The sequence below is a fragment of the Scyliorhinus canicula genome, chromosome 1, assembly GCF_902713615.1.
Source record: "Scyliorhinus canicula chromosome 1, sScyCan1.1, whole genome shotgun sequence".
In the NCBI taxonomy this organism is placed as follows: domain Eukaryota; kingdom Metazoa; phylum Chordata; class Chondrichthyes; order Carcharhiniformes; family Scyliorhinidae; genus Scyliorhinus; species Scyliorhinus canicula.
Genome location: NC_052146.1, coordinates 287,218,370 through 287,245,330, shown reverse-complemented (window position 1 = coordinate 287,245,330; position 26,961 = coordinate 287,218,370). Strand labels below are relative to the sequence as shown.

The following is a 26,961-nucleotide window of genomic DNA, read 5'->3' as shown; positions in this document are numbered from 1 at the left end:
ATTCACGGAAAGCCATATGTAGTTAACTTGGGAGATTTTTGAAGCAGTAACAGAGAATGCTGTTAAACACAATGCTGCTGATGTGGTGTATATGGATTTTCAAAAGACATCTGTACAATGCCATATAACACTTATGAGCAAAATACCAGCTCATAGAATGAAAGGGAAAGTCAGCACTTGGTAAGAAATTGGCTGAGTGACAAGAAACAGAAAAGTGATCAACGACTTTTTTTTCCAGATTTTAGGTAGGTTTGTAGTGGAGTTCCCCAGGAGTCAGTGTTAAGACTTCCTAATATATAATAATAACCTAGACTGTGCTGTTCAGGGCATGATTTCAAAATTTGCAGATGAAATGAAGACTGGAAACACTGTCAACTGTGATGACAGTACCCTTGAATGTCAAAAGGATACATGCACGTTGTTTGATTGGGCAGACAAGAAGCAGATGAAGTTCCCCGCAGTGAAGTGTGTGGAGATTCATTTTGGCAGGAAGAATATGAAGCGGCAGTATAAAATAAAGGGAGAAACTCTAAAGAAGGTGCAGGAATAAAGGGACCCCAGCGTATATGTACACAAGTCATTGAAGGTGGCAGTGCATGTTGAGAGCAGTTAATAAAGCATACAGTAGTATCTTGGGCTTTATTAATCAGGGCACTGGGTACCAGAGTAAAGAGGTCATAATGAACTTGTATAAGACACTATTTAGGCCTCATCTGGAGTACAGAATCCAGTTCTAGGCACCATACTTGAAGGATGTGAAAACATTGGAGAGAGAATACAAGAGGTTCAGGATAACGAACTAGAGCGATTGGGATTGTTTTCCATGAAAAATAGGAGGAAGGGCGGCATGGTGACATAGTGGTCAGCACTGCTGCCTACAGCACTGAGGACCCGGGTTCGATCCTGGCCTTGGGTCACTGTGTGGAGCTTGCACGATCCCTAGTGTCTGCGTGGGTTTCACCCCCCACAACCCAAAGATGTGCAGGTTAGGTGGATTGGCGATGCTAAAATTTCCCCTTAATTGGGACAAAAAAATAAATGGGTACTCTTAAAGTAAAAAGAAAAGAAAAATAGAAGGCAAAGAGGAAACTTGAGAGAGATATTCAAGATCCCGAGGGATATAGACAGGGTAACCTTTCAATCTACCCCTCGCTGCCCTTTTAAACAAAGGTACAACTTTAGCAGACCTCCAATCCTCTGGCACCTCACCTGTGTCCAGTGAGGACTAGAAAATGATCAGCCTTTCCGCAATTACGTTTTTGGCTTCTTTTAACAACCTGGGGTACATTTCATCCAGTGTTGGTGATTTATCCACTTTCAAAGACGCTAATTCTCTAATACTTTCTTTCTCCCCATGTTTATCATATCTAATACTTCACTCTCCTCATTAACTACAATATCTGCATTGTACCCTTTTTTGGTGAGGGTGCATACAAAATAATAATTAAGAACCATGTCCACACCCTCTTTTTCCACATCTAGATTATTCTTTTAAACTTTTATGGGCCCTACTCTTTCCTTAAATCATCCTCTTACTCTTGATGTACTGATGAAACATCTTTGGGTTGTCCGTGACTTTGCTTGTCAATATTCTTTATGCCTCTCTTTGTTTTCCTAATTTTCCTTCTGATTTGACCCCTCCTCTTTCTATACTTCTCCCAGCTTTCTGTAGTACTGGGTTCTCAATGTCTGACATAAACTTTCCTTTTATGCCTCATCTTATCCTTCAAGCCCCTTGACATCCAGAAGACTCCAGATTTGGCCATCTCTCACTTTTTCTTTGTGGGAACATGTTTATTCTGAAACCTTTGAATCTCTTGTTTAAATGCCTCCCACTGCTCGAACACTGACTTATTTTCAAGTAAGAAGTCTTACAACACCAGGTTAAAGTCCGACAGGTTTGTTTCAAACACGAGCTTTCGGAGCGCAGCTCCTTCCTCAGGTGAATCGAAACTTAATGTCAGTGTCTATATGCGCGATCTTCCTGGAGATCCTCTCCACTTTGAGCCGGCAGTTTGCAGTGTCGATGGTAGCCATGATGTGGAGATGCCGGCGTTGGACTGGGGTGAGCACAGTAAGAAGTCTTACAACACCAGGTTAAAGTCCAACAGGTTTGTTTCACCTGAGGAAGGAGCTGCGCTCCGAAAGCTCGTGTTTGAAACAAACCTGTTGGACTTTAACCTGGTGTTGTAAGGCTTCTTACTGTGCTCACCCCAGTCCAACGCCGGCATCTCCACATCATTATTTTCAAGTAGCTGTTTCCGATCCATAATTGCAAAATCACCCCATAGCTTCGTAAAATTGGCCTTGCCCCAATTTAGAAGTTTTATCCTTGTTCTTTTCCATAATTATGTTAAACCTAACTAAATTAGGATCACTACCACAAAAATGCTCTCCTCCCACTGTCACTCCTTCAACATACCCAGTTTCATTTCCTAAAACTAAGTCCAGAACTGCGCCCGTTCTTGTTGGACTTGCTACAAACTGGCCAAAAGGTTCTCTTGAATACATCTTAAGAATTTTGCTCTCTCCATTCCTTTCACACTAAAACTATCCCAGTAAATATTGGGGTAGTTAAATTCCCTTACTCGTACTACCCTACTGCTATTGAATTTCTCAGAGATATGCCTACATATTTGCTCTTCTATCTCCCTTTGACTGTTTGAGGGTCGACAGTACACTCCCAGTAGTGTGATTACCACTTTTCTGTTCCTAAATTCAATCCATGTTGCTTCAATTGATGATCATTTGCTACAATTACAGCAAATTTAAATTTTTCTCAATACATGTCACCCCAATAACACATTTTGCAGATTATAATGGAAACAATAAACAGGATCCTGAAAGAAATAATGCAAGTAACCATTTAAAAGACTCCACACTTTCCCCGTTGCGTAGATAATTTATTTACTGATTAAAACACTGAGCTCGAACTTATTGGAACATATTTTCAATCAAGTTCAGAGAAAAATATGGTCGAAAGAAAATCCTTACCATTTACTTTACCCAAACCGGGTGCCTTGTTTTTCAATAAAGTGACTTGAATCTGTGGAATGTTTGTGATGTTTGAATTCAAGACAAATTTGAAGTCCACATGTCCGACCATGCAGGCTTTGGGCAACACCAGCTCAAAGACATGTTCCTCCCAGCTGGTGCTATTAAAATAAAAATCATGCAGAAATATATAAGTACACGGTGTTGCATAGAAGACTGCATTTTCCAAAATATCCCAGAAGCTGAAATCAACTCAATTATGTAAATAAGAAACATTGCTAATTTTATCCAGTACTTCAAAGCTCTAAGTTTCTGAAAACAAACACTGCTGGTGAAGCAATCTGGAAAATAATGTTCCAGTAAAAGTGAACAAAACCACCTTTTATTTAGCTTTGACAGATAAATAGGATGAGAATGAACAACTTGTCGTATGGGGAACGGTTGAGGACTCTGGGTCTGTACTCGTTGGGAGTTTAGAAGGATGAAGGGAGAGATCTTATTGAAACTTACAGGATACTGCGAGGCCTGGATAGAGTGGACGTGGCCTGGATAGAGTGGACGTGGAGAGGATGTTTCCACTTGTGGGAAAAACTAGAACCAAGGGACACAATCTCTTTAAAACAGAGATGAGGAGGAATTTCTTCAGCCATGAGTGGTGAATCTATGGAACTCTTTGCCGCAGAAGGCTGTGGAGGCCAAATCACTGTGTGTATTTAAGGACAGGGATAGATAGGTTCTTGATTAATAAGGGGATCAGGGGTTATGGGGAGAAGGCAGGAGAGTGGGGATGAGAAAATATCAGCCATGATTGAATGGCGGAGCAGACTCTTTGGGCCGAGTGGCCTAATTCTGCTCCTATGTCTTGTGGTCTTATGGAAGGGAGGACTCAACACTCAAGGGTGGGCTGAATTCTTTCAGAACTTCTTCCACAGAGCACGAGGAATATTCCTAAAAATCCCTCTTGCTGTGGTTCTGAACTGTTCAAAAAACCAAGTCACTATAGATTAATGTGTAAAGTAGAAACTAGAAATCAAAATTTCTTCCTCAGAGCTTCCATGTAAAACTGCAATCAAGGCTCAATGGAATTGAATTGAAGTGCTTGGTCTATTAATCAGTTTTAAATATGAATAATCCAAGGCGCATCCTCACTAAATACATAGCAAGACTTAGTGTGTGAGTCAATGTACAACGTGTATTCTTTGCAGTCAGAAAAAAGTTAGCCAGTTTTTAAACACAGTGCCCGCCTCGACCAGCTAGAAAGAACCCATCAGATAAACCATCAATTTAAAAGCCCTTCATATCGGTCACAGAAACAATACTACATTCATAGTGCCTTAAAATGCTGGAAAACGTCACAAAGCAGGTCAGAGGTGAAATTCAAAAATAGTAATTAACACAAGGGAGAAGAAATCAGATGAGGTGACCAAAAACTCAGACAAAGAGATGGCTTTCATGGAGGAGGGATGTGGTGTAGGAATTCTAATGCATGGGGATTAGGCAGCTGTACCAACGGAAGGACAAAGGGTGGAACATGAGGACACAGGACTTGGGAGTGGGAGAGGCCATTCAGCCCTTTCAGCCTGCTCGATCATTCAATACGATCATGGCTGATCCAGCTGTGGTCTCAATTTCACTTTCCTGTCTAGCCGTATAACCCTCGACTCCCTTTTCCATCTAAAATCAGTCCAACTCTGCCTTGAATAAATTCAATGATGCAGCCTTCACTGTTCCGTGGGAAGAGAATTCCACAGACGAACAACCCTCGAGAAAACAATTCTCCTCATCTCTGTCTCAAAAGGGAGACCTCTGACTCTTAAACTGTGTCCTCTACCCTGACTCTCCCCTACAATTGGAAACATCCTCCTGGTATCTACCCTATTAAGTCCCCTCAGGATCTTCTATGTTTCAATAAAACCACCTCTCATACTTCTAAATGCCAATGGGTACAGGCCCAACCGATTCAATCTTTCTTCATAAAGGTACGGCGTTCATCCCAAGAATGAGTCAAGTGAACCAGCTCCTGAACTGCTTCTAAAGCAATTATATATTTTTTCAAATAAGCAGACCAAAACTGCACATGGTATTCCAGATATGGTCTCACCAGTACCCTGAATGGCTGCAGTAAAACCTCTCCACTTTTATATTCCATTCCACTTGCAATAAAACCACATTCCATTTGTTTTCCGAATCACTTGCTATATCTGTATGCTAACTTTTTCCAACAGGTGGGAGAGATGGGCAGGATACACAAAAGGTAAGACTCTGAAGAATTCAATGGAGGATATAGTGCTGAAAGTTAGAGAATGATGATAGCAAAATACCACATATGGGCTTAAATACAAGGGTATGAATTTTAAATCTGAAACACTGAGAACCAGACACCAACCAAGGTCAGTGAAAACAGAAGATGTGCGAGGACAGGATTCCTACAGTAAACGTTTGGACAAGCTGAGGTTTTTGGAAGGTGGAGAATAGAAGATATTGGAGAACACTGGAATAGTCAAGGTAGGAGACAACACAATATATGGATAAGGGCTTCAATAACATATATGGGCAATATGAAGCAAGGATGATGGCTTCACTCTTTGATTTAAGGGAACGGCATTTCATCAAGTGTGAGTTTTATACATAGCGATATGCAGTCATTCACAATGGTTTAAATGAAACTGAACCAAATTCATCAAAATAATTGAAACTGCTGTAAATGAAGAAAAAGAGCGTGGCAGTCAATGTTTTTCAGCTTTGCAGATTAAAAACGCAAACTTGACCAATTTGTCTTGCTGCACCTGTCTGATTGCAGCTTCCAAGTGCGGGTATGCTGCGCTGCATCCCCGTGGTGTTGTTGGTGCAGATGTTGTGGATGTCGCCTCTGCTGCTGCTCTTGCTGAACCTCCACCCAACATGGAGGGACCGTAGCTGAAAATCGTGGGGTCAACGTCTCAAATCTAGTGAGTTCCACCAGTGATGTCAATACTTCTGCGGTGAAAGGCTGGTCCACCAACAAGTCAACCCCTACAATAAAGAATAAAACAGTCAAATATATTTAGCAATAACAACTCTCTTTCCCTCTCCACCACGGTGGAAGCTTTTTCAAAAATAATTCTTTCATGAGATGTGGGCAATGCTGGCAAGGCCAGCAGTTGTTGTCTATCCTTAATTGCACGAGACAGTGGCAGCAGGAGTAGGTCATTCAGCCCCTCAAGTCTGGCCTGCTATCCATTTAGATCAGATTTTGTTTTTTAAATTCCAATTAAGGAGCAATTTGGCATGGCCAATCCACCAACCCTGAACATTTTTTGGTTATGTGGGTGAGATCCACACAGACCCAGGGAGAATGTGCAAACGCCACATGGGGTGTGACCCGGGCCGGAATTGAACCCGGGTCCTCAGCAACGTGAGGCAGTAGTGCTAACCACCGTGCCGCCCCATAAGATCAGATATTAACCTCAAATCTGCATTCCACCCTACTCCCAGTAACCTACTATTCTTTTGCTGACCAAGAATCGATCCACCTCTGCCTTAAAATATTCAAGACTCTGCTTCCACAACCTTTTCAGGAAGAGAGTTTCAAAGACACTCAACCCTCTGGATGAAAACATTTCACATCATCTCTATTCTAAATGGACAACCCCGTATTTTTAAAACAGTGGCCCCTAGTTCTAGGTTCTCCCACAAGAAGAAGCATCCTCTCCACATCTACCCTGTCAAGGCCCCTCAGGATCCTATATATTTCAATGAAGTCACCTCTTACTCATCTGAAGCCAAGCGGATACAAGCCTAGCCTCTCAAACCTTTCCTCATAAGACAACCCACCCATTCCATGTATTGATCTAGTAAACCTTCTCAAAACTGTTTGCAATGTATTTACACCCTTCCTTAAATAAGGCGACCAATATTGTACACAGTACTCCAAGTATGATCTCAATCATACCCTAGATAACTGAAGCATAACCTTCCTACTTTTGTTTTCAATTTCCCTTGCAATAAATGATAACATTTTATTAGCTTTCTCATTACTTGCATACTCGCATTTTGTGATTCATTCAACCCAGATTCTTCTGCACCTCAAGAGCTCTGCAATCTCTCAGCATTTAGATAAACTTATTTTCTATTCTTCCTGCTAAAATGGACAATTTCACATTTGCCGATATTATACTCCATTTCCAGATCTTTTCTCACTTAACCAATCTATATCTATCTGTAGCTTCCTTGTGTCATCTTCACAACTTACTTTCCTACCTATTTTTCTGTCATCATAAATTTGGCAACCATCTATCCATCAGTCCCTTCACCATGTCATTTATATGAATTGTAAGCAGTTTGAGTTCCCTGCACTGAGATCTCTGCAGCACACCACTTGCCAAACTGAAAAATACTTTTTGATGCCTACTTTCTGCTTCCACTCAATCTTCTGTCCAATCCAATATGTTACTGCCTATAACATGAGTTTTTATTTTCTGCAATAACCTTTGATTTGGCACTTCATCCAATGCCTTCTGGAAATACAGTACACCTACTAGTTCTCCTTTATCCACAGCACATGCTACTTCCTCAAAGAACCCCAAGAGGTTTGTTAAACAATTATTTCACAAAACCACCAGTATCTGTAGCAATTTGAGTGGCTGTGGGTCTGGAGTTCCATGTGGGTCAGACCGGGATAGGATTGCAGATTCCCTTCCCTTTAAGGAACCAGATAACAATCAATGATAATTTTATGGCAGCGTTACGGAGACTAGCTTTCAATTCTAACTCAATTATTTGGGCTTAGATTTCACCAGCTGCCGTGGTGGTTCTGAAACCCATGTCCCCAGAGCAGTAGCTGAGCCCTCTGCTGGCAGTAACATAATACCAGCATCTTCCCAGAACATCTCACCAGAGCATAATACCACATTTACTCAGAATAATTTAGGATTGCCACAAGCAATGCCACAAAAACAGGATCTTACTTCTCTAGCCTATTTTCAAGAAAAATATAGGAAAGAAAATAATTTTTGTTTTTAAAAAGCCTCCCATCAAATACACACACACCACACACACAAATTGTCTTCATGGAGTCACAGTCCAGCTCAATACCAGCAACTCCTAATCTCATGTCCTGCGTTCTCTAACCCCACATGACAGTACAACTGGCTACAGAGGAACAAAATTAAAATCGGGATTTATAATCCCATGGTAAACATTTTAATTTCTGGCACACAGCAAATTTGCTGCCATAGTCAGGGATTTGAAATTAGTAATTATATACAACGGGAAAATGTTAATGATGATTCTTTGAGTAAAACCTAATTAAGTCTAATTTATGAAAGTCTCAAGAGCATGCGATTATGGATTCCAATTTTCTCACCTCACAAAATAAATTGTAGTCTACTCAAATTTAATGAAAAATGTGAGAGAAAAAATAAAGTTGCCCTGATATCCAATGACTTTTGAAAAATAAGCAAGAATCTTACTCTGACTCCATTAGTTTATCAAAAGGAATAAAGAGGATTATGAAGCTCGTTTACTTCACAGGAATGAGTTTTGTGAAGGCAAACTAAATGCGCACAGACAAACGAGGCATGGAATAATGCTGACATCCTTTTCCAAAATAATATTGTAAAATATTTAGAAACAGTTCCAAAATCTTTAATGAATTTTGAAGGGTCAGGGAAAAGCTAAGCTTCCTCTTTTTGGCTGAATGGTCAAAGTCCAAACATTCGGTTGTCTGCAGCTCCACCTTTCCCAGATTGAGTGTGGGTTCGCGCACGCACACGCATGCATTGCACACACACAAAAAGTTTACAGTTTCAAAAACTTCTTGATCATCCAATTCGTTCCTTTCTTGTGACCTCCCAAATACTGGATCCATTCCATTCACTTCTCCATTTGGTCACTTTTTTCAAGGTTAGAAATTTACCATAAAAAAAGAGCTGCATTCGGAAATTTGAACCTCATCCTCTGAACGCCAGAAAACAGTTCATATATAATGACATACTTTATGCACAGAGAATTCGACGGAAAAATGAAATTGCCATTTTAATGCGATTGCCATTTTAATGCAGCAAACTCCAATAACCATTTAAGAAGAATAACAAGTTAATCTGTCTTTGGTGGTGTTGGCCGAGAGGCAGTGGTGGACTGGCCAGGGTGTCAGCTTGCCCGATGACAAGTGGGCCTCTGGTGAAGTGGGCCCCCTATATCAAATAAAAATGCAATAAAGAAACAAACACAGACAACTGTTTTAGTAATAAAAAGGAAGAAGAAAAAAAACAGAACAGGACACAAATAAACTGTGCATGAAAAGGAACGAAGCAGGGGAGGTAGTGGAAGGATGTGGAATAGGGGGGCCCGAGTCGGGCATAATTAAGGAAATTCCATGTTTTCAGAAAGAGTGTGTGAATTTAAAGATAAAGTTACAATTCGTGATTTGAGATGGTCGGCAACTTCAAAGGATATCAAGCAGTAGTCTTGGTTCAGCCGGTACATCGGTCCGGGGCCCGGAGATCCAATAAGGGGCCCGTGAATCTCTGAAGGGCCCTTAAAAATTATAATTAATTAGATAAATAAATCTCCAACTTCTTTCCTGAGATTTGTATTCTAACTTAATAAAATATAATTGTTTTTAAAAAGAGCAATACCAAATAAAAATGCAATAAAGAAACAAACAAATAATCACTCAGTGTATGAAGGAACAAAGCAGTGTTAAACGGATGTGAAAAGGAGTGGGGAGGGGGGGGGGGGCTGGTTCACCCGGGTCGGACATAGTTGGAAATCCACGTTTTCAGCAAGAGTGTGTGAATTTAAAGATAAAGTTACAGTTCGTAATTTGAGATGGTCGGCAACTTGAAAGGATATGAAAATGATATCAAGCAGTACATAGGGTCGTGAGGTCACCGAAAAGGAGAAGCGGTACCTTTGACCGTGAATCATGAGGTCAAAGATATTGAAGTGATTAGCCATGATCGGTAAACTCAAAGGGTTACGTCTTGTAACACTACACTGGTATCAAACTGGACATGTTAACTTTGGTCGTGGGACCATTCTTAATGTCTTACTATAGTCGGATCAAACTTCTAAGTTTCAACAGTTGTCTCAGTTGCTTGCTGGTGTGAACACTGGACAGTGGATTGTGTCCTCTTCTGAAGCTGCATAGGCCACAGTAGTATTGACTAATGAACATAGCCTATTGAAGTGTAAGTAAGTTATTTTATATTTTTTATCAAGTAGGAGTTTATCTGGCGTTCCTTCAAGTTATTCTTGCAATCATCAATATTCATTTTTCCCAATGTGGGCTATTTTTAATTAAGTTTTTATTTCAGGAATATTACCCCTACCAGCATGGAAAAGAAAAAGCATAAATCTGGGTCACTAAAACGCAAAGAACAAAAAGAAGCAGAAAGGAAGGAATCAGCCAAGCGATGCAGGCCTATTACAGAATTTATAATACCACAAGCACAATCCACATCAATATCCAGTTCTGCAACAAATAATCAAGAAGCAAGAAACAATGTTCATGGTGATGATGCAATGACATGCGAGTTACAAGAACAGAGAAGAGCTACTTTGAATGGAGAGACAAATACAAGTGCATCCATTACTAATCGACCCAGGCCCAATATTTCTTCTGGCTTCCTTGTTCCGGTGTCTGTACTGCCTGTAGTTGCAAGATCTGAACACATAACTTCAACTAGTGACAGGGAATCAGATATTCCTTCAAGCATGAATGACTTAGTTTCTGAAGCACATCCTGTAAATGAACCTACGCAAGAAAATGAAAGATCAATTACTGGAATCTTCCAATATCCATCACGAGCAAAGCTAAAACAGTTTTTTGCTGAACATCCACTTCAGCCACTTGATGATCTGCCATTTGATGCTCGTTTGTATGAGGGGAAAATGATGAATGACTCAGTCCCAAGAAAATGGCTAACATATAACAAAGAAAATAGATGCTTATATTGTTCATACTGCTTAGCCTTTGAGTTTCCCAACACTTGTAATCCATCACCCTTTGTACGTGGCTTTAGTGACTACAGGCGTATTAGCCAGAGCTTGACTTTACATGGATCGACAACAACACATGTCAGAAATGCTCAGCAATATATCAGTGTGGTTAATGATGGCACCTTAGATACATTTTTTGGAGCATCGCTAATTAAAAGGAAAGAAGAAGTATTGAAGCAGAGAAGTATTGTCATGAGGATTATAGACATCATAAAGATGTTAGGCAAGCAAGCATTTCCTTTTCGAGGTCACAGAAATTAATCGGCCTACACTCTAGATAATGAGGTTCTGAATCATGGCAATTTTCTAGCTACAGTGCCGTTGATGGCAAAATATGACCCCATTATGGCAGCTCACGTTTCTGCAGTGCAAAACAAGTCTAAACAAAGAATCAAACGATTAGAGCAACAAGGAAAGGCTCAAAGTAAAGGCCGTGGTGGACTTGTTACATACCTGAGTAAAACAACTATAAACATGTTAATCAAAATTATGAAGAATATGATACAAGAAAGAATTAGTCATGAAGTTTCTCAAGCAAAATATTATTCGATTCAGGTTGATTCAACACAAGATAATTCATCCATCGATCAGTTTAGCATTATTATTCAGTATGTGCTTAAAGGTATTATCTGTGAGCGACTACTTTCAGTTGTGCCAAGTAATGATGGTACAGGACAGGGACTTTTTGATCTATTGATTGAAACATTACAGCATCTTAAAATTGACCCCCAAAAATGTTTATCTGATAGCACAGATGGCGCTGCAAGCTACCATGGCCAGTATAATGGTTTACAAAGTAAAATTGCTGATGTGGCTGATCAACGTGTTCATATATGGTGCTATGCCCATGTCTTGAATTTGGTGATAACTGAAACAACAAAATGTTGTGTGCCTGCAGTTTCTTTTTTCAATTTGCTCCAGAATATAGCAACTTTTGTGAAAGCATCATACAAGAGAATGGCTGTGTGGATAGAAGTTGTTGGAAAACATCTAGGACAAGAAAAAATGAAACGATTAAAGCTAATTGGTGAGACCAGATGGTCAGGAAAATCCAATGCAGCAACAACTATATTTGGACGTTTTCATGATGCCGCTGCCAGTACTTTCATAAATCTATTGACATGCTTATCAATGATACAAGATTCAGAAAAGTTTGATGCAAAAACAAAACATGAAGCAAATGTTTTACTTCAAAGTCTTCTAAAGTTTGAAACCATATTGACAGCATTTACTTACTTGTATATATTTGAAACTACAACCCCGTTATCAAGTTATCTACAGACAAGTGGTTTAGATATGTTTACTGCATGGAGTTTGGTAGATTCAGCTTCAACAAAGTTGAAGGAACAGACAAGAACATTTGATAACGTTCACAGCAAGGCTTTGGAATTTGTAAATAAATGTAATGAGAGGATTTCACAGATGAATATGGATGAAAATCAAACATTGGAAATTGATGCGTTGGAAACAGCATTGCCAGTTAAGAGGCAGAGGAAGAAGAAAAAAATGGCAGATGAGCTTATTGATGATGAAAGAAATTCCTCAGATTCTCTAGCTGATTTTCGAGTAAATGTGTTTAACCTAATAATGGATCGCATTGTCCAGTCACTAGAATCACGCTTTGTACAACACAAACAGTTGTATAAAGATTTGTCCAGCTTGGACCCAGCAAAGTTTAAAACTATTGCAGAGAAGGGCCTTGAAGATGAAGCATTGGAAGGTATTATTAAGCTGTTTCCACAAATCAGCAAAGATCAAGTAATATTGGAATTGTTTTCTTTTGCTTCAAACTTTGATGTATTAAAGCTATTGCTTAATGATGGCGAGAATATGGATTCCAGTTGCAACAATTGTAAAATTAGCAGCACTTGCCCATCGTGTGTACTAAAAATTCTGGCATCCGGACTTCCGGTGGCGCCGATGTCCGAGTGAGCCGCACATTCGGTGGGCTCTCACTCCGGCGGGCGTTTAGGGGCTGATTCCCCGCGATAGCGGGACCACGGAGCTGAAGGAAGGCGGCAGCGAAAGTGCTGAGGAGCGGGCTGCGGCACATGCAACAGCGGGAGTCCAGGAGGCAGAAGAAAAGAGAGAAAAAGGGACAGAGACAAGGACCTGAAGAAACTTACCTGGAACCTAAGATGGCGGACACACGGACCCCAGACTCAGCAATCCAGCAGGCACTGGATAACATGCTCCAGGTAATGGAAGTCCAGTTTTGAAGCGGGACAGCTTGGACCCAATCCAGAAAGCGGTGTATCAGCTGAACCAGAGGCTGGATGCGCAAGATGTTAAAGTTAAGGAGCTGGGAGAGGCGGTGGAGGAGCAGGCGGATGCGCAGACGGTTGCGGCGCTAGAAGTTGAGGGGCTGAAGGAGCGGCAGAGAAGGCTGCTAGACAGAGTGGAGGAGCTGGAGAATAGAGCCCGCAGGAACAACCTGAGGATAGTCGGCCTCCCGGAGGGGGCTGAGGGAGCTGATGCCGCAGCGTTTGTAGCAGACCTATTGATGCAGCTGATGGGGGCCGAAGCCTTTCCGCGACCACCGGAGCTGGAGGGGGCATACAGAGTGCAGGCGAGGCAGGGGTGTCTGTGCGCCCCCCCCCCCCCCCCCCCCCCCGATGATGATTAGGTTCCACAGGTTCGTGGACAAGGAGCAGGTGCTGCGGTGGGCAAAGAGCGCCAGGAGCAGCACGTGGAACAACAGTGTCCTCCGCATTTACCAGGACCTAAGCCAGGAGGTGGCTCGGCGGCAAGCAGCCTTTAAGAATGTCAAGGAGGTGCTGTTCAAGAAGCACGTGAAGTTTGGTCTGCTGTTCCCGGCTCGTCTATGGGTCACGCATCAGGGTCAACACCACTACTTCTCCGAGCCTGAAGAAGCGATGGACTTTGCAAGGGATCAGGGGCTGGTCCCGAAAAGAGGCCCCACGGAGGGGGGGGGGGGTTCTTTTGTTTTGTCCATGCCTTCCTGTGCCAGTGAGTTTGCTCCAGTGGGATGGGGCGCCGGGTAGTGAGGAGGAGGGCGGGGAAACAATGGTACTGAGACAGGAAGGCAGGAAGGCGCTGGAGTGTTGAGTCACCGGACTAGCAGATTGGCTAGTCAAGGGAGTCGGGGGGGGGATCGGATCACAGCCAGTGGATGGCAGGGGTGGGGGTATCGGGGGTTGTTCTGCTGACGTGGGAGGGACTTGAAATAGACACTGGAAAGGAGGTCAAAGGTGGAGGCAGCCAACAGGCGGGCCAGGAATGGCGCGACGCACGGGCCGGGTGCCGGCCCGAGAAAGGCTATGGCTGACCAGTGTGGTGGTGGTGGTGGTTGGGGGGTTGTGCCCCCCGACCAGACTGATTACCTGGAACGTCAGGGGACTGAATGGGCCGGTTAAGAGGGCGCGGGTGTTCGCGCACTTGCGGGCTCTGAGGGCGGACGTAATTATGTTGCAGGAGACACATCTGAAAGTGTCTGACCAGACCAGGCTAAGGAAGGGCTGGATTAGCCAGGTCTTCCACTCGGACCTGGACTCGAAGTCCAGAGGGGTGGCAATCATGATCAACAAGCGGGTGCAATTTGAGGCGTAGGGCATAGCCGCAGACAGGGGGGGGGGGCAGATACCTGATGGTACTGGGCAGACTGGAGGGGAGAAGAGTGGTGCTGGTGAATATATATGCCCCAAACTGGGATGACGTGGACTTCATTAACAGAGTGCTGGGGAAGATCCCGGACCTGGACTCTCGCAGGCTAATAATGGGGTGGGGACTTTAACATGGTCCTTGACCCGGCTTTGGATCGGTCGTGTCCCAGAACGGGGAGACTTCCAGCAATGGCAAGGGAGCGGAAAGTATTTATGGAGCAAATGGGGGCAGTGGACCCCTGGAGAGCCAGACAGCCGACAGGAAGGGGCTACTCGTTTTACTCGCACGTCCATAAAGTATATTCCAGGATAGATTTCTTCGTACTAAGCAGGGATTGTATAGGGGAGGTAAAGAACACGGAATATTCGGCAATTACTATCTCAGACCATGCCCCGCACTGGGTAGACCTGCAGATCGGGGGGGCGAGCTACCAACACCCGCAATGGAGGCTAGACGTGGAACTTCTGTCGGAGGAGGGGATCTGAGAGAGGCTTCGGAGGTGTATGCAAAATTACCTGCAGGTGAATGACACGGGGGAGGTCTCAGCGGCGACCCTGTGGGAGGCGCTAAAGGCAGTAGTGCAGGGGGAGCTGATTTCAATTGGGGCCCACAGAGCCAAGGCAGACAGGGCAGAGATGGATAGATTGGTCAGGGAAATGGGTCGAATAGATGAAGAGCATGCGGAGTCCCCGGGGGAGGTTTTACTCAGGGAGAGGCAGAGACTACAGGCGGAACTGGGGGCACTATCCACGAGTAGGGCCGTGGAACAGCTTAGGAAGGCGAGGGGCGTGGTGTATGAGCATGGGGAAAAGGCTAGCAGACTGTTAGCGCAGCAACTCAGGAGGGGGGAGGCGGCCAGGGAAATAGGTACAGTGATGGATGGGGAGGGGCGCAAAGTGGAGGACCCAGCAGGATTGAATAGGGTATTCAGGGACTTCTATCGCAAGCTGTATACTTCGGAGCCGTCGGAAGAACCGGAGGAGATGAAAAGGTTTCTGGACGGGTTAACATTCCCAACAGTAGGTGGGGGCGAGTGGATGAGCTGGGGGCCCCGATTAGAGTAGAGGAGGTATTGGGGGGCCTAAAGGCCATGCAGTCGGGGAAGTCCCCGGGGCCGGATGGATACCCAGTAGAGTTTTATAGGAAGTTTTCTGAGCTGGTGGGCCCGGTCTTGGCGAGGGTTTTCAATGAGGCAAGGGACAGAGGGACCCTGCCGCTGACAATGTCGCAAGCCACTATATCACTGATATTGAAGCGGGGTAAAGACCCGGAGGCGTGCGGGTCCGACAGGCCAATCTCCCTGATTAATGTTGACGCCAAGCTCCTGGCAAAGGTACTGACGGTTAGAATGGAGGACTACGTACCGGAGGTGATTGGGGAGGACCAAACTGGTTCGTGAAAGTTAGGCAGCTGGCGGCCAACCTGAGAAGATTACTTAATGTGATAATGATGCCCCCGGCGGGCAGGGATGTGGAGGTAGTGGTGGCGATGGACGCCGAGAAGGCCTTTGACCGGGTGGAGTGAGACTATCTATGGGAGGTGCTCGGACGGTTTGGGTTCGGGGAGGGACTGGTGGATTGGATCAAATTATTATATCAGGCCCTGAGGGCCAGCGTCAGGACTAACAGAAGTGTCGGAGTACTTTAGGCTGTACCGAGGGACCAGACAGGTCTGCCCGCTCTCCCCGCTGCTGTTTGCGCTGGCCATAGAGCCGCTGGCAATTGCGCTGAGAGCCGCAGAGGGATGGAAGGGGCAGGGTAGAACATAGGGTCTCTCTTTACGCAGACGACCTGCTCCTGTACGTGTCGGACCCAGTGGCCGGGATGGGAAGCATACTGGGAATGTTGAGAAAGTTCGGCCAGTTTTCAGGATACAAATTAAATACGGCCAAGAGTGAAATGTTTGTGGTACAGGCAAGTGGCCAGGAGAACAGATTGAGAGGGCTACCGTTTAGGCTGGTTGAGGAAAATTTCCGGTATTTGGGAATCCAGGTGGCACGAGACTGGGGCAGGCTGCACAAGTTAAATTTGGCCAGGGTGGTGGAGCAAATGAAGGGAGTTTCGGAGATGGGATGCACTCCCGCTGTCGCTGGCAGGGAGGGTGCAGACTATAATGATGACAATCCTCCCTAGATTTCTGTTTGTTTTTCAGTGCCTCCCGATCTTTGTCCCACAGTCCTTCTTCAAAAGAGTTAACAGGATGATCATGAGCTTTGTCTGGGCGGGAAAATCCCCGCGGGTGAAGAAGGCGATGCTGTAGAGGAACCGCAGCGAGGGAGGGCTGGCTTTGCAGAGTCTGATTAATTATTACTGGGCGGCCAACATCGCTATGATAAGGAAGTGGATGGTGGTATGGGGTCTATCTGGGAGCGGGTGGAGGCGGCTTCGTGCAGGGGCTCCAGCTTGGCAACCCTGGTCACAGCTCCTCTACCGCTGCCGCCAGCCAGGTACTCCACCAGCCCAGTAGTGGTGGCGACCCTGCGGATATGGGGCCAGTGGAGGATGCATGTAGGGGAGACGGGGGCGTCGGTTTGGACGCCAATCTGCGACAACCATCGGTTTGCCCCCGGGAGTATGGATGGGGGGTTTCGAGTATGGCGGCGGGCGGGGGTGGGAAGGGTGGGCGATATGTTCCTGGAAGGGAGCTTTGAGAGTTTCAGGAGCTTGGAGGAGAAATTTGGGCTGGTAAGGGGAAATGGTTTTAGGTACCTACAGTTGCGGGACTTTGTTCATAGACAGGTCCCATCTTTCCCACGCCTCCCGCCAATGGGGATCCAAGACAGAATAGTCTCTAGGGGGGAAGGAGGGGAGGGTAGAGTCTCTGATATTTAGAAGGTGCTCATGAGGGAGGAAGGGTCCCAGACGGAGGAACTGAAACTTAAATGGGAGGAGCAGCTAGGCGGGGAAATGGAGGACGGGCTGTGGGCAGAGGCCCTGAGTAGGGTAAATTCGACCGCGACATGTGCCAGGCTCAGGCTGATCCAATTTAAGGTCGTTCACCGGGCCCACATGACGGTGGCTCGGATGAGCAAATTCTTTGGGATAGAGGACAAATGCGGTAGGTGCGCGTGAGGACTAGCGAACCACGTTCACATGAACTTTATAAAGTCATCTGCACACGATCAGTTACTCAAGTCATAAAGACAAGGTTAAGAAATTCGCTGTCTGAGGAGAATTTGGAATCATACATGTTGCTATCCATTGAAAAGGAATTGTTAGATGAATTGGATGCAGAAGCAATTATTGGCAGATTCGCACAATCATCTAGCGAACACAAACGATTGCTCTGAATATAGTGGACTGCATGCAATGCTCTATTGTGCTTTTGAACTATCTGTTAGTATGTAAATTGTGCAGTAAACTATTTAAAAATATCAACCAATTACTTAAAAAAAATTTTAAATAAATAAAAAATTCAATTATAACATTCTGTATTTACATTTGGTATCTACTGCCAGTAATATGTACAGTACATGTACACTGTAATTACTAAGAAATACACATTTTTTCCACAAAGATTTTAATTGTATCCATTTTTCCATATGTATTTTTTGAAAATTTTATTTATTCGTTATGAAAATTAAATGATAGCATTGTAGTTGTGGGTGGGCCCCCTTTGTCTCCTGGCAACCAATATTTTTAGACCCAGTCCGCCACTGCCATGGGGAAAATGTTGGTCTAGGCTCTAACATTCCACAGTGAATTCCCTTTTTCCTCCTCTACTTTATAACTTCATCTTATCTGAATAACTAAGCAAAAGACAAGTTTCTCCCTGAACAGAAACAAAGGAATAAAAATATTCCAGCGCAGGACTTAACACTGCATTACCCCACATGAGAAGCAAGGTCCTGCTGACTTGCCAGATATCAAAATTCTTACCTGCAATTCCAGGACTAGATGGGTTAGATGTGTATCTACTTCCTTCAGACAATTGATCGGCCCCTTTCAAAAGGTTGCCATCCACAAATATATCTGTTTCATCTGCATCTTCACCAGTCCCTCCAATCTGAAGGAAATGAAGTTCTCCACCTTGGATAAAAAGAATTTAATCACATTCCTCAGTTAAAACTCCCAATTGAGATACAAATTAGTTCAGCCTGTAGGCAACTTCATAGATGCATTCAATGCCCTCCTCAGTTGGACTATTTAAACACATTCAAAAGATTATACTGCAAATTTGTTATCAAGGATTAATATCTTATAACAATAGTAATAATCTTTATTGTCACAAGTAGGTTTACATTAACACAACAATGAAGTTACTGTGAAAAGCCCGGAGTTGCCACATTCCGGCGCCTGTTCGGGTACACAGAGGGAGAATTCAGAATGTCCAATTCACCTAACAAGCACATCTTTCGGGATATTTGGGAAGAAACCGGAGCACCCGGAGGAAATCCACGCAAACAAGGGGAGAATGTGCAGACTCCACATACAGTGACCCAAGCGGGAATCGAACCTGGGACCCTGGCATTGTGAAGCAACAGTGCTAACCACTGTGCTACCGTGCATTTGTCCAGTATACTCACTATCCCACCTTATGGATCATCAGTACGTAGTTGATGACAATATAATCAATTTTCAAAAGGCCCTTCAATACAATCCTTCAGATGGTAGCCAGATTATTTTTTGATCTGTTAAGTGAATAGCGTGTGCTGTACTAATCAAATTGCAACCACAAAAATTACAGATTACTTTCTGTGCTCATTTTAAGAACTGACGCGCCATACCATTTCATTAGCACCATAATTCGATTCCAGATACTGTTGAAAGGTGCCTAACCTCCCTACATTTTTTCCCAATTACAGTTAATTTAATAAGAAGTCTTACAACACCAGGTTAAAGTCCAACAGGTTTGATTCAAACACGAGCTTTCGGAGCGCAGCTCCTTCCTTCACCTGAGGAAGGAGCTGCGCTCCGAAAGCTCGTGTTTGAATCAAACCTGTTGGACTTTAATCTGGTGTTGTTAGACTTCTTACTGTGCTCACCCCAGTCCAACGCCGGCATCTCCACATCATAGTTAATTTAATGTCCAGGCAAACCAATTTTCTCACTGACTATAAATTGGCAAAACATGCCTCATCTTTACTGCATTTAACAATATTGTTTAACAGATTGCCCAAACTGCCTTTTGTAAGTGAACCACAAATAGGTTCCAGCCACCCCTTCCCTCACTCAACCCAGATTAAATCCAAAACCATAGCCATCATATTCTAATTTGTAACTCCTAGAGCAATAGATAGACAGTTTTTCCAACGACATACTACTACACAGCATGACACTGTGGTCATTTAAACTTTGGACTGTGGGAGGAAACCGGAGCACCCAGAGGAAACCCACGCAGACATGAGGAGAAAGTGCAAACTTCACACAGACAGTCACTGAGGCCGGAATTGAACTTGGGTCCTTCGGGCTGTGAGGGAGTAGTGCTAACCACCGTGGCACCGTGCCGCCCCATGCGACAATAAATTATCATGCATCAATAAACTGCGGGTGCCTCAACAATCTACCAAATCTTGGCTTGGAAAAGGTGGTGGAGGAAATTATCAACTCAAACTGATGCAGTGGAATAGTTCCTCAACGTGTTTGTCATATTGTCCAACATGGACATCCTCCCCCTCTAACCCAATCACCACCTGCCCTCCTCCCCACACTAGTAAAACACCCATCCCACCCACAAACACCCACTTCTCCAACTCACATTGAAAGGAATCGAATCAATTGCACCAAAATATTTTAAATTAAATTATTTATGAGCTTCCCTCCCTCATCAGATTATGGATCAAATTATGTCCATCATTATTACTTCCAGCTCCATCGGAATCTCTGCTCTGGAAGATTGTGTTGAATGATGAAGAGCAGGAATTCCTGATCTTGAAAAATAAGATAAGAAGTTCTAACATGCAGCATGCAGAAGTGTTTTATTTTCTGGAACTACAACAGCACCAAAATCATGAGTGACAGTGAATGACCAGCTGTTGTGCAATTCTAGACTATTTCCAGAGGGCAATACAATTGTCATAAATTTTGCAATAAACGCAGAGTTCTAATTTTCCAGGGTTCAACATGGGTCTTTCAGCAAAATGGTCACACTTCATTTGAAGCCTACTTGTGACAATAAGCGATTTTCATTTCATTTCATTGCACAAATCTAACAGAATTTATTGTAAAGCAGACTTCTTGGAGATTGGAAACTTTATAAATAAAATCAAACTGGGCAGCACGGTGGCCTAGTGGTTAGCACAACCGCCTCACGGCGCTGAGGTCCCAGGTTCGATCCCGGCTCTGGGTCACTGTCTGTGTGGAGTTTGCACATTCTCCCCGTGTCTGCGTGGGTTTCGCCCCCACAACCCAAAAATGTGCAGAGTAGGTGGATTGGTCACGCTAAATTGCCCCTTAATTGGAAAAAATAATTGGCTAATCTAAATTTATTTAAAAAAAATTTTAAAAAATAAATAAAATCAAACTGAGCAACATTTTAAGGAGATCTTGGATTACATCCTGCATAATGCGTAGAAAAAATATTAAGGCAAACAGAATGGATTGGAAACTAGCTAAATGGATTCAAAACCAGCATAGGAGAATGTAAGTGGCAAAATAAACAGAAAAGATTTGGTTTTGAAGGGTGAGCACAGCTTCTCTTTAGACTTCCTACACGCTCTGTGGTCATTGTTGCTCCAATAAATCAAACTAACCGAATACTATCTGAAGCAAGACAGTATGCTGTTGGCATTAAGCAAAGTAACCAGGTCAATAGTAAAACAGTTTAAAGGGATCTGGAATTTTTAGATTGATGGCTTAAGCATGGGTTTTCATGTGGAAAAACACAAGATTATTAGATAAAAGTCTGTGGCCCAGAAGCAAAACTGATTGTCGAACACAAATTTCAATTATGACCCGAGCTTCCCTTCTCAGCCATGGAGGAGAAATTAGATATTGAATGGGGAATGGAGAAATTTAGGTGGGGGACACACAGGATGTTGCTTTTTCAGCAAAGGCAAGCTTTCCCAGTTCATTGTGGAGAAATTGGAAGCAAGCAAACAATCTTGACAATAGGTGTGAAATTTTGCATCCAGTTGAGGATCAAAATGGGTATTGAAGCTTTGTAGCCTGAGCAAACAACTGAGGAAGGAATATAGTCAGGGGTAAATTGAAGCAGCTCTACAATCTTTCTCTCTTCCCTTTCTGACTTTGGAAGTAAAGACTAGGTAGGGAAACAAAAATTGCAGCAAGTAAAGATTAATGGTATAAGCAAAAACAAATTGAAATTCTAAATTAAATAAACTCAAATTAAATTAAATTGGGGTACAGGGCCAGGTGATGTGTTGCAGTTGCAACATGTGGGAGTTGGCCATTGTGGTTCATAGCGACCATATCTGTAGCAAATGTTGGTTGCTCAAGGAACTTTGGCTCAGGGTTAGTGAGCTGGAGGCGGAGCTGCAGACGTTACAATACATCAGGGAGGGGGAGGGTTACCTGGGTACAGTTTTAAGGAGGCCTTAAATTATCAATGGTCAGGGACAGGGGAGTGTGACTGCAAGTGAGGCCAGTAGAGTGATCCTCAGCCCTTCAACAGGTATGAAATTCTTGCTCCTGTGCAGATGAAAGAGGGGATGGTGGGACGGGTGAGAAAACGGACCACGGCTCAGGGAACCGTTCAACAAAAGACAAACGTAGTCATAGTTGGGAATAGTATAGTCAAGGGAATAAACACTGTACTCTGTAACCAGGACCAAGAGCCTCGAAGGCTGTGTTGCCGGCCCGGTGCCAGGGTTCGGGGCCTCTGATGATGCCACTTTCCAAAATGGTGCTTCGAAAATGTGTTCCTTCTTCCTCAACCGTGATTTCCCACCTATAGTTGTGGACAGGGCCCTCAACAGTGTGCGGTCCATCTCCTGCGCCACTACCCTCGCCCCCTCCACTCCCTCCCAGAACAAGGATAGAGTCCCCCTCGTTCTCACATTTCATCCCGCCAGCCTCCATATGCAAAGCATAATCCTCTGCCATTTTCGCCAACTCCAGCATGATGCCACCACCAAACATATCTTCCCTTCACTCCCTCTGTCAGCATTCCGCAGAGACCGTTCCCTCCGGGACAATCTAGTCCATTCCTCCACCATACCCAGTACCTCTCCCATCACCCATGGCACTTTCCCATGCAATCGCAGAAGGTGTAACACCTGCCCCTTTTCCTCTTCCATGCTTAACATTCCAGGCCCAAAACACTCATTCCAGGTTAAGCAGCATTTCACTTGCATCTCTTCCAATGTGGTCTATTGCAGTCGCTGCTCCCAAATGTGGTCTCCTCTATATCGGAGAGACCAAACGCAGACTGGGTGATCGCTTTGCTGAGCATCTTCGGTCTGTGCGCATTCAGGACCCTGACCTTCCCGTTGCTTGCCATTTTAACAAAAGACCCTGCTCCCATGCCCACATGTCTGTTCTTGGTCTGCTGCAATGTTCCAGTGAAGAGCAACGCAAAGTGGAGGAACAACACCTCATCTTCCGGTTAGGCACGCTACAGCCTTCCGGCTTTAACATCGAATTCAACAACTTCAGATGATCAGCTCTACCCCACCTCGAACCATTTGTTTTCATTTCATTTTAACTACCTTTTACCATTTCTTTCTTTATATATATTTAATTCCACCCCCCCCCCCCCCCAAATCTTATCCATTTTTCTCCTCTTTGCTTCCCCTTCCCCTCCCCCCACATCTACAGTTCATCCTCTGAGGTTAGTTTCCCTGCTGTTTGACCTTTCACATCTTTTGTCCTCTCTGGGGACTGCCATTAGCACTCTTTCCACTTGGTTTCTGTGGCCATTAGCACCCGGTTTCCCTGGGTTTCTGTGGCCATGACTCATCTTTCATTCTCACTCCACAGTATAAATATTTCCCACTTTCTCTGTCTGTTAGCTTTGACAAAGAGTCATCGGACTCGAAATGTCAGCTCTTTTCTCTCCCTACAGATGCTGCCAGACTTCCTGAGATTTTCCACCATTTTCTCTTTCGTTCGGAACTTCTACTCTGCACTGGAGAGGAACTTTCAGTGGGAGGGGGAGGATCCAGTGGCCGTGGTCCTTGCAGGCGCCAATAACATAGGTAGGACAGGAAAGGAGGTTCTGAGTAGGCACTTTGAGGATTTCGGCACCAAATTAAAGTTTAGAACCTTCAAGGTTATAATCGCTGGATATTACCTGAGCCACCTGCAAATTGGTGTATGTAAAATTAGAGAGATGAATACATAGCTCAAATATTGGTGTGGGAGAAGTGGGTATTGATTCGTGGATCATTGGCATCAGTACTGCGGAAGTGGGGGGCTGTACCATCCTGGATGATTGGCATTAGTATCGGGGAAGTGGGGGGGCTGTACCGTTGGGACGGCCTACATCTGAACCATGCTGGGACTAGTGTTCTTGCGGACCATATAACTAGGGACATCAAGAAGGCTTTAAACTAAAAAGTGGAGTGGGCGTGAGGGTCCAGTTGCTTGGAAAATTAGGAGGTCAAAGTTAACGGTAGGAGTGCAGGTTAGTGACATGTCAGAGTGTCAACAGAAAACAAACTGTTCATCCACACAACCCAAAGATGTGCAGGGTAGGTGGATTGGCCACACTAAATTGCCCCATAATTGGGTACTCAATTTTACAAAAAACAAAGGAGGTCAAGGATAGTGTTAAATTGAAAAGCAGGATATACCAGGTGGCATGGGATAATGATAGACCAGAGGAATGGGAGATTTTTAGGATTCAGCTGCAAGGGCAGCACGGTGGCGCAAGTGGTTAGCACAGTTGCCTCATGGTGCCGATGTCCCCGGTTCGATCCTGGCTCTGGGTCACTGTCCATGTGGAGTTTGCACATTCTCCCTGTGTTTGCGTGGGTTTCACCCCCACAACCCGTAACAGCCTCCCCGAACAGGCGCCAGAATGTGGCGACTAGGGGCTTTTCACAGTAACTTCATTTGAAGCCTACTCGTGACAATAAGCGATTTTCATTCATTTCATTTCACAACCCAAAAGATGTGCAGTGTAGGGGGATTGGCCAAGGTAAATTGCCCCTTAATTGGAACAAATAAATTGGATGCTCTAAATTTATTTTTTAAAAAGGATTCAGCAGCAAAAGACTTTTTATGGGAGAAATGAATTTTGAGAGAAAACTTGAATGCAGTATTAGAACAAACACTTTTCTTTGGAAATATAAATAGGAAGCAGGTGGCTACGGTAAATGTGGGATCTCTACTCAACAAGGCTGGTGAATTAATATCAGCAAACAAAGAAATGGTGGATATGCTGAATATATTTTTTGCATCAATATTCACCATGAAAGGCATTGCAAATATCCCCGAGATATCAGATGGATTGATTTCAAATACCATGGTAGAACTTTACATTAATGACCCGGAGGAAGGAACAGAATGAAAGGTTTCCAAATTTGCCAACGATACGAAAATAAGTTGTGATGAGAAAATCATGATTCTGCAGTGAGGTATAGATAGATTGAATGACTGGGTAAAAACCTGGCAAGTGGAGCTTAATGTGGGAAGTGCGAGGCCATGCACTTCGGTAGGAGGAACCAAAAGGCAGATTATCATCTAAATGGAAAGAGACTACAGGTGAGTGAAGTGCAGACGATCTAGGTGTTCTAGCGCATGAATCACAAAAGGCTAGCAGGCAGTACAACTAGTTAAGGCGGCAAATTAGACTTCCGATGGCTGCCATGGAGTGAGTTGTTGCACAATTGGTGGCTCCAGTTCAAGGTGGATTTTTTCAGGCCTTCCCCACCCATGAGGGCAAACGGTCTGCGAGTGCCCAGGGAAGGTAATACTCCTCTGGTGAGGCTGAGATATGGATCAGCAGACGCGAAGTGCCACAAGAAAGGGAGCACAGCTGGAGCAAGAAGGTGTTTGTGGTGCGCCACAAGTGCAGATGGCAGAGGGTAAGGGGGCAGCACTGCCCGCCCAGTGGCCGACAGAGCAGCTGGTGGAGTATTTGAACAACAAATTCAAGAGGAAAGAGGCTGTGGAGGATTTGGCCACGGTGATGGAGCTGCTCAGAGCTGAGATTGAGAGAGTGGAGCAGAGGCAGGGGGCTCAGGACTTGGCGATCCAGAAGATGGAAGAGGTGTTGGGGAAGCACACGGTTGGCCTTGCTGGAGACAGAGTTAGGGATGGTGCTGGACAGCAATACGGTCCTGGATCCAGGTGCAGACTGGTTGAGTCCTAAGTCGTTGAGGGTGTCGGCGATGGCTAGGGATTGGAGGGGGTTCATGGAGCACATTGGGATTGGGATTGTTGGGGGGGGGGGGGGGGGGGGGGGGGGGTCGTCCCAGGGGAAAGGAGTTTTCATATTTCTCCCAGCCGTACTCCCAGATTGATTTTTTGTGAGGAAATGTCATTCCCCCCCTTACCCCCACCCCACCCCCTCAACTGATCTGGGCCCAGCTACATAGATTGAATTTGGCTCGACTGGTGGAGGGAATGAAAGCAGATTTGAAGAGGTGGGATGTGCTGCCGCTATTGCTGGTTGGACATGGGCAGACAGTGAAAATGACGGGACTGCCCAGGTTCCTGTTCAGAACCTCCCTATCTTTGTCGAAATGTCTTTTTTTGGAAGGCCAATGGGATAATTTTGGGGTGTGTGTGGATGGGGACAGTGGGCATTTCTGGTGCAGCCCTGCTGGCACTGCCAAATTTGATGAATTATTGTGTTGATGAGGAAATGGGCTGTGGAGGAGAGGTCGCTCCGGGGGTGGGGGGGTGCTGCTGCTGACCAGGGGAACAAGTTTGAAGGTTTGCTCGGTTGGAGGCACATGGCCAGCCAGGTACTGTGTGAGCCCAGTGGTGGTGACGGCATTAAAGGTGTGGGGCAGTGTAGATAATGCTTTGGGCTGGAGGGCATGTCACTCTGGGTGCAGATTTGTGACAACCATAGGTCTGTGCCTGCGGGGCTAGCCGCGGGGTTTTGGGGGTGGCGGTAGGTGAGGATCGTGTATTTCAGGGACTTGTTTCTTGGCGGCACGTTTGCAGAGTTGAGGGAGTTGGAGGAATTGTACGAGTTGTCCAAGGGAAAGGCTCAAGTTACCTGCAGGTCCGGGATTTCATGAGGAGAGAGGTGCCGTCCTTTCCAGGGCTGCACCTCCTGTTTTGGAGGACGGAATAAAGGAGTATTGGGTATTTCTAAGGAATTGGTAGAGTGGGAGGGCGTCCCAGTGGAGGATATAGGTGCAAGGGGGAGGAGAAGCTAGGTGGAGAGGTGCGGGGCGTGAGCGGAGGCCTTGTGGAGGGTGAATGCATCCTCATCATGCATGAAGTTAAACCAGCTTAAAGTGCTGCATAGGGCCCACATGACGGTGGCGAAGATGAGCAG

The 26,961-nt window shown here is 44.7% G+C and overlaps 1 protein-coding gene across 1 annotated transcript in view; it reads right to left on the bottom strand.

Moving 5' to 3' along the window:
• The window catches only part of birc6 (baculoviral IAP repeat containing 6), a 312,870-nt gene that overhangs the window by 203,760 nt on the left and 82,149 nt on the right, over positions 1-26,961 (bottom strand). The window contains 3 exon segments of the mRNA XM_038814802.1: positions 2,995-3,155; positions 5,781-6,006; positions 18,480-18,629. Of these exon segments, the coding sequence (XP_038670730.1) occupies positions 2,995-3,155; positions 5,781-6,006; positions 18,480-18,629 (537 nt within the window).